Source organism: Neoarius graeffei, chromosome 4, assembly GCF_027579695.1.
Source record: "Neoarius graeffei isolate fNeoGra1 chromosome 4, fNeoGra1.pri, whole genome shotgun sequence".
In the NCBI taxonomy this organism is placed as follows: Eukaryota; Metazoa; Chordata; class Actinopteri; order Siluriformes; family Ariidae; genus Neoarius; species Neoarius graeffei.
The window spans coordinates 4,506,378-4,514,828 of record NC_083572.1 but is presented as its reverse complement, the minus strand read 5'-3'; the positions used below and the strand labels follow the sequence as shown (position 1 = coordinate 4,514,828).

The 8,451-nt window shown below is 43.9% G+C and overlaps 1 protein-coding gene across 1 annotated transcript in view; it reads right to left on the bottom strand.

Annotated features, from left to right (window-relative positions):
• Nucleotides 1-419: 419 nt before the first annotated feature.
• Nucleotides 420-8,451, bottom strand: part of bmpr2a (bone morphogenetic protein receptor, type II a (serine/threonine kinase)) — a 34,803-nt gene continuing 26,771 nt past the window's right edge. Inside the window, exons 9-13 of the mRNA XM_060918657.1 lie at nt 5,060-5,207; nt 4,830-4,966; nt 4,473-4,642; nt 1,842-2,998; nt 420-1,665 (exon numbers count right to left, since the gene is read on the bottom strand). Of these exons, the coding sequence (XP_060774640.1) occupies nt 1,394-1,665; nt 1,842-2,998; nt 4,473-4,642; nt 4,830-4,966; nt 5,060-5,207 (1,884 nt within the window). The 3' untranslated portion in view covers nt 420-1,393. The remainder of the gene's footprint in view (nt 1,666-1,841; nt 2,999-4,472; nt 4,643-4,829; nt 4,967-5,059; nt 5,208-8,451) is intronic.

The window sequence follows — 8,451 nt, the reverse complement described above, 5'->3', positions numbered from 1 at the left end:
CTTCTTTTCTTTAGCGACTGTAATTATAATATTATGGTCAAAAACGGAATCGAGATGTACGACTGTCAGGGCTGATTTATACTTCTGCAAAGATGCATGGATGTAAATATTTTTGCGTCAAGAAGACACAAAGGGCGGCACGGTGGTGTAGTGGTTAGCGCTGTCGCCTCACAGCAAGAAGGTCCTGGGTTCGAGCCCCGTGGCTGGCAAGGGCCTTTCTGTGCGGAGTTTGCATGTTCTCCCCGTGTCCGCGTGGGTTTCCTCCGGGTGCTCCGGTTTCCCCCACAGTCCAAAGACATGCAGGTTAGGTTAACTGGTGACTCTAAATTGAGCGTAGGTGTGAATGTGAGTGTGAATGGTTGTCTGTGTCTATGTGTCAGCCCTGTGATGACCTGGCGACTTGTCCAGGGTGTACCCCGCCTTTCGCCCGTAGTCAGCTGGGATAGGCTCCAGCTTGCCTGCGACCCTGTAGAAGGATAAAGCGGCTAGAGATAATGAGATGAGAATGAGATGAAGAATAAAAACTCCAAAACAAAAACAAATTGGAGGATCACTGGCAAGCGAGGTGTGACGTTAGAATCGAATCCATCGCATACCTTGTTCGCCAACATCGCTAACCAGATAATCGTAGACGCCAGAAGAAAAAAAAAACCCAAAGAAAACAAAACAGAAGTTGGCTGAATGGTGGATGACTTGGTTAATTTTTTTCCAGTAAGAAAATGGCGACGCAAAAATCCAGACTTCATTTTTTCAGACCAAAAAAAGCCCAAAGCCCCGCCCACTTGTTTCCTATTGGCTCGCAGACTCATAAAGCGTCGAAATAAAGTTGATGCAAAGCGATAACCACTGCCATCAGATGCAAATGCATGCGTTTTACGTCCTGTATCCTTTCCACTCCTTTTTTGCGTGCGTGAATTTTTAGTTCGGAAAAAAGCATAAACGTGACGCTTCTAGTTGTCTCCCGTATCGCCTTAAGGAGGACTCAGTATCAGCTGAATTATAAATGTTGGCACCTCTGAGGAGTGAAAATGTATATCACGTCTCTCAGCTCGATTCTCTCCACTCCAGGACAATCTGAGTTTGTACGTGCGACACTGCCCCCTAGTGTACATGTTTATATATTACATGTAAATATGACGTCCAATGCAGAAGCGTAAATCAGCCCTCACGTTCAAGTGCAACACGAAACCCCTCCCCCCGACATAAACACGCATCAGAGAGATGAGATAAATCAATGGCACTGAACTGTACTTATTCAGAGATTTCTTTCCACAGTCCAAGTGCATCGATGATCCTCCACTGGATTTCGTGAAGCTTGACATCCTGGAATGCCCCTGGATCGAGTATGGATCTGTCAAAAGATGTTAAAAGGGTTTCTGAGGAAATCTGAGCTTTAAAAGGTGCAGTCCTTTGGGTCGGAGGTGAAGCCGGAGGCCACGCCCCCTTGGCCCCTCAGGTAAACCGCAGAGGCTGATTTGGGTCTGCTGGTTCCAGCGCTGTGGTTCTGACCTCCGGGAAACTTGTTGTTGTTCACTTCGGCGTCCAGTGTGTCCGTCGTGATGACCCAAGTCGCCGGACGCCACTTCTTCAGAGCATAGGGGGTCTTCACTCGTTTTTTAATCTTGTCTCCTGATCCCTCTTTCCCATCACAGTCTGAATGGCCTCCTGTGAGAGACAGAGAGAGAGGAAACAAAGTGACATGGTTTTGCTTCTGGGAAAATAATTTGCTTCTGATTTACAAAGAAGAGCTGCATAAATTACATCATGTGAAAAGCAGGGGAAAATAATAAATGCTTAAAACGGATCTTGTGTGTTAATTGTCGTCTCTAAGGTTTGCTCACCCAGTAAGGGCAGCGTAGTAATGGACAGATCTAGTGAGTTCGGTCTCTCTGGTCTGCGTCCACGGTTCTGCCTGAGCAGTGCCTCCTCCTGTGTCTGTGCCACGGGCTTCGGTTCGGGCGTGGTCATGGGCAGGGCAGGTGGGTGTTGAGGAGGCAGTGCAGGAGGTTCTGTTACAGCTGAGGAGGAAGTCTCTCCGACAGGTGCGGTGTTCTCGCCGGTCTCTCCTCCTTCTCCGGCTCCGACCTCACTCTCTCCGTCGCCCTCACCGTCTCCGCCGTTGTTATTGCTGTTGTTGTTGTTGGTGTTGTTTTCCAGTTGCGTGTCTCTCCTCAGCAGGGGCTCCTGCTCGTCTGGACTGGCGGTCAGGATTCCGAAGCTCATCTCATCTGAGCTCGGACCGTCTTTACCCTGAGATTCAGCCGAGCTCACAGCACCCCCTGGTGGCACCTGCGTAGATAAATTCATTATTGAGGAGACTGCGTTGTTGGCAATAACTTTAACTGGGTGTGGCTCTTGAGCGGATTTAGTTCTGACCACGCCCACATCAGCTTTCTTCAGATTGCTTTTGCTCAGCTTGCTGAACTTCATCCTGAGAGACGAAGCCGCAGCAGATTTAGAATGCAAGCTCAGACTGCTGGGTCTCTTCGGGACATTTTGCTGCTTGGGCAGGATGGATGTGGGCGTGGCAACCTGTGACCCCGTGATATCAGCCTCCATATCTGCGAGCGGGTAGAAGGGACTGTGTGAGCTCGCCGTTTCACCAGAGCTGAACTGTTTTTGCGAGTGCTCCATCAGGCTCTCGTCGGAGCTCTCACGCAGGTTCCGCTGCACCTCGCTCAGGTCCAGTTTAGGGATCTCCAGGTCCTCCTGGGTGAGCTGGGTATGGGGGGGACAGCCGCCGCTCGCCACTGGGACGGGTTTAGAGAGAGGGACGGGCGTGGCACCATCAAGCCCTGACATCCCAGATTGGGCCTGTTGACGCTCGTAGTTGATGCAGTTCCTGTTCTTCTCTGCAGCTCCTCCCATCAGCACAGGTTCTGTAGATTCATCACTGAGAGGAGGTTTAGCTCCACCCTGTCTCTCCTCAGCAGTAGCTGAAGATGAGGTTTCTGGGTAGGCGCCGGTCTTTGGTGCTTGCTGTCCATGTGAAAAGTTCCTGAGTCCAAAAAATATTTATGATAAATAATGGAGTCACTTTTGTGCCAAAAGTATTCAATAAAATGACAAGCTCTGCAAAATATAACAAACGTTTCAGCTTGTAGAAGAGATCAAATAAAAATAGCAAGAATTAAATCCATTGAAATCCAACTTATAGAAAAGGTTTTTAAAAAGAGCTTGACTCGTTATCTGATTCTGTTTCGCAAAATATTTTATTGATTCCCAAATCTTTTTTTTTTTTTTTTGCTTTATGGAATATTTTATTGATTTCCATTTTTTTGTTTATTTATAGTAGCCTGGCAAGCCAGACTAAATGTGAATATTTAGTCTGGCCTCGCTCGTAGACATTTCCGAAGGGGGTGGGAGGAACAAACCGCTGTCTTTCAAACTGTCTCTGTGCGTATAGGCCAACGCTCTGACCAATCAGCGCAACAGTGACTGTGACGTAGTCAGAGCGACAGAAAGCAGTGGGGGAGGCCTTGAAATAAATAATTTTTCAAAATGCATATTAATTAATAAACAGGTTCTAGATATTAAGAAGTTTGGAGATAATGACCACAAGTTTGGAGTCTGTACCACATACTTAACATACACTTTTTTTTTTCAAGTGTTTTTCAAGGGTTTGCTTAAACTGCTTTTGAGAGTTTTTATTTAGTGGTGTTTGGTGAAATAATTTCCCTTAAATTTAAAATAACGGGAAAATAAGAAACAATCAAAAAGTAATGTTTCAAAGCTGTTTATTAATTCTTCATACTGCACAAACTAGCCCCATCCTTTTGGCTACGAGCGGAGCCAGCTGGTAGATCAGACTTTTGCCATAGCCGGTCGGCAAAACAGCGAAAACGTCCTTCTTGAAAAGGAATGAGCGGAGAGCCTCTTCCTGCTCATGTTTCAACGCAAACTCCAAGTCTAATTCTTCTAAAACTGATTCCAAAGCGGAGTCAAACGCGCGCTGTTCACTAGCCGTAGCCATCTTTCCTGCTGTGCTTTCTCCAGCCTCGCGCAGCTTTGTCGTCACTCCTGCAAAAGCCCACCCAAAGAATCCAAACAAAAACCTTGCGTTGTGATTGGCGGGCACGATTTGATGCCCGGGGTGTTTTGTTGATATGGTGCGAGGCTAGACCCACTCGTAGGCAAAAATATTTTTGGCCGCTAGGCGGGTGGGTCTAGTTTACTAGGCTATATTTATAGAACAATTTTAGAACATTTATGTATTTATTTATTTGCCTGCTTACTTGCTTCTGGAATATTTTATTGTTCCCAAATATTTTTCCTAAAATTAAAAATAAATACAATTTATAAAAAAAAATAAAATCATTCTCGAATAAGCGTCCGTCGCCCACTACACCCCTGATTGTTCTTTTTCTGAACACAATACCTGGCGCTGAGTGATTAAAGATATCAGAGTGCAGATTAGTCGTAACTGTAATGATGTGATTTGGAGATTCTGGTTATGATCGGTTATAGATTACCTGTGACTGTGCAGAGCTGTGCTGATGTTTACAGCTGGACTTGTGGATTTTTCTCGTTCCCAGAGGACGAGCAGTTCAGCCAGGCGCTCCTCCGCACACTGAGCCGTGAGCCGAGCTTCGGCGTCCTGATCCCAGCAGTCCTCCATCGTCTCCTTCAGAGAGCGCACAGCCTGTACACACACACACATTGGTGTTTACAAGCACTTGTGTAAGTCATGTATACTCTAAATATCCTCCAAAAGCATTATAGTACTCAGATACATCATGCAGAGAGCAACTAGCTGAAGCTCAGATTTTACGTTATGAGTGGACTTTTATTTGGAATACACTAAATTATGAAATGTGTGTGTGTTTTACCAGACTGTTCTCCTTCCAGGCTTCAGGAAATTTGGGTCTCTGTTTATGGCGGGACACCAGTGCCTGCATTTCCTCTATGGACGGATGATTCCCCGCCTCAGCCTGGAAGGCCAGCTGGAACGTGGGCACGGATTCGCCTGAAAGAGTTGGAGGGAGTCCGAGCAGATTTATGGATATGGAATGGTTATGACACAAAATCTTATCATTAGTCGCTTTTAACAGAGCAGTACCTGGGAAGAGATCGGCACAGCGCATGAAGCTTTCCCAGTACAGCAGACCAAGAGCATAAACATCCACTTGTTTTAGTGCAGCCTCGCAGTCTCGCAGATTCACAGCTCCCTCCAGCACCTCAGGAGCCATGTACCGCACTGTGCCCACCTACCAACACACACACACACACACACACACACACACAAAGAAATCTCGCTTTCATATCTCCTCCTATATCTTCTCAGTAGAGAACACTGAATAAAGCAGAATCACTGAATCAATTTGAATCAATGAAATAATGAATCAATCTGAATCATGCTGCATCACTGTAGTATTTCAGTCTGAATTACTAAATCAGACTGAATCAAGTTGCTCACCGAATCACGTTGTATCCATGAATCAAACAGAATCACTGAATCAAGTTGACTCACTGAATCATGTTGTGTCCATGAATCAAGCAGAATCACTGAATCAAGTTGACTCACTGAATCACGCTGTATCCATGAATCAAGCAGAATCACTGAATCAAGTTGACTCACTGCATCATGTTGTATCCATGAATCAAACAATCACTGAATCATCTTGTATCCATGAATCAAACAGAATCACTGAATCAAGTTGACTCACTGAATCATGTTATGTCCATGAATCAAGCAGAATCACTGAATCAAGTTGACTCACTGAATCATGTGTCCATGAATCAAGCAGAATCACTGAATCAAGTTGACTCACTGAATCATGTTGTATCCATGAATCAAACAGAATCACTGAATCAAATTGACTCACTGAATCATGTTATGTCCATGAATCAAGCAGAATCACTGAATCAAGCTGACTCACTGAATCATGTTGTATCCATGAATTAAACCAGGGGTTTTCAAAGTGTAGGAGAGTCAGCCCCCCCTCGGAGAGCAAATAAACAACAGCGCCCCCCCTACACTTTTTGTTGTTGCTATACTTAATGTTCCATTTGTATTTTTAAAAAATGGTTGTTGTACACATTTTTCTTTTTTTCTTTTTCACATTTTAAACATCTGTGCTTTTTAAAACATCTTGTTTTACACATTTTAAACATCTCATAGCATCATTAGCTAGCACCTCTTGGCAGACAACACACTGTGGCAGTGGAGCATCTTCAGATCCAGTCCATGAAAATCCAAACTTTAAATAATCGTGGTCATACTTCCTTCTTTTTTCAGTCCCCCCAGGATTCCGCGGGCCTTTTTTGTGATTGTTGCGGGCTAAAATGTCTGATGTTGGGGGGGGGTTTCCAAAAAAATTGCGATGAAAGTTGCTGTGTTTTTTAGGTTTTTGTTGCGATTACATTGCGGGAGGAAGTGAAAGTTGCGAGAAATTGTTGCGATTTTCTCTTTTTGTGATTAAAATTGAGTGATATGTTAAATATTAAGTTATTACTGAAAAACTATTGATTAAAAAAACAAAGACACTGAGAAATGGTCCTATAAACAACTTTACCAATATAAAAGATTACCAGGACTACAAAAATGCAGAAAAATAGGCTTTACTTATCCAAATGCTCCTCTTGGTTCAAAAGTTAAAGTGCAGAGAACCTCACAGCACAACATGAAGTTACCTTAAAATATAATATAAATGCCTCAGCTTTCATGTAAGAAAAAAAACTATTAATACTAGTACTGTGTGCAGGCAGTCTCTCCTGAAGACTAAATTAAACAATAATTATAAACTAATAAAATAAATGGCTCAGGCTTCATAGAAGAAAAAAAAAAACAATTTGAACAGAATCTCACAGTATGATGCTGAAGCTGCCGAAACAATGGAAAATAAAATACCATTTTGGCAAAAATGTTGGCATCCATTAATTTCTTGTATTAAGTAAAAAAAAAAATAAAGTGCACACAGTCCTTCACTGTAAACATAACACACTTTCAGTAACAGAATTTAAGCCTATATAAACACTGACTCGCACATCATGCAATGTTGCCAGATACTGCTGACGTTTTCCAGTCCAAAATATGTTCAAAACCCACCAAAATGCACTTAAAACCAATCTGGCAACACTGCGCGCATGCTGCTTCTCTTGAACGTAAACACGGAAGTAAGGCGGAAGGTAGTTTGTCGACGTCACCTCAAGACGACGCCAACGATTGGTCAAATTTGCGGGAAAGTTGCGGTGATTGGATATAATTGTAACACTGCCCTGAATTCGCGGGGATTGGTTGAATTTGCGCTGAAGTTGCAAATCGCAACATCCTGGAGGCTCTGGGGTTTTTTTTGCTTGGCCCAAACTCTGTCTCCTCACTCACTGTAGCTTTAGGTACTAAAAATCGATCCATTTTGTCTCTGGTAAAGGCTCCTCACGTTGCACCCCCCCTGAAGAACTCTGGCGGCCCCCAGGGGGGCGCGCCCCACACTTTGAAAAGCCCTGAATTAAACAATCACTGAATCATGTTGGGGTGGCACGGTGGTGTAGTGGTTAGCACTGTTGCCTCACAGCAAGAAGGTCCGGGTTCGAGCCCCGTGGCCGACGAGGGCCTTTCTGTGCGGAGTTTGCATGTTCTCCCCCTGTCTGCGTGGGTTTCCTCCGGGTGCTCCGGTTTCCCCCACAGTCCAAAGACATGCAGGTTAGGTTAACTGGTGACTCTAAATTGAGCGTAGGTGTGAATGTGAGTGTGAATGGTTGTCTGTGTCTATGTGTCAGCCCTGTGATGACCTGGCGACTTGTCCAGGGTGTACCCCGCCTTTCGCCCGTAGTCAGCTCGGATAGGATCCAGCTTGCCTGCGACCCTGTAGAACAGGATAAAGCGGCTAGAGATAATGAGATGAGATGAGATAATGAGATGAAATGAGATGAGATGAATCATGTTGTATCCATGAATCAAACAGAATCACTGAATCAAGTTGACTCACTGAATCATGTTATGTCCATGAATCAACCAGAATCACTGAATCAAGTTGACTCACTGAATCACGCTGTATCAATGAATCAAGCAGAATCACTGAATCAAGTTGACTCACTGAATCATGTTGTATCCATGAATCAAACAGAATCACTGAATCAAGTTGTCTCCATGAATCAAGCAGAATCACTGAATCAAGTTGACTCACTGAATCATGTTGTGTCCATGAATCAAACAGAATCACTGAATCAAGTTGACTCACTGAATCATGCTGTATCCATGAATCAAGCAGAATCACTGAATCAAGTTACGCCACTGAAACAATCTGATTGTACAGTATGAATCACACTGATCTACTGAATCATGTGATCAAACCAAATCACTGAATCAACCTCTATCACTGAATCAAGCTGAATGACCAAAACGATCCGAATTAATGAATCAAACGGAATTACTGAATCACTCAATCATACAGAATCACTGAATCAGGTTGAATCACTGAAACAATCTGAACAAGTAAATCAAAAGGAATC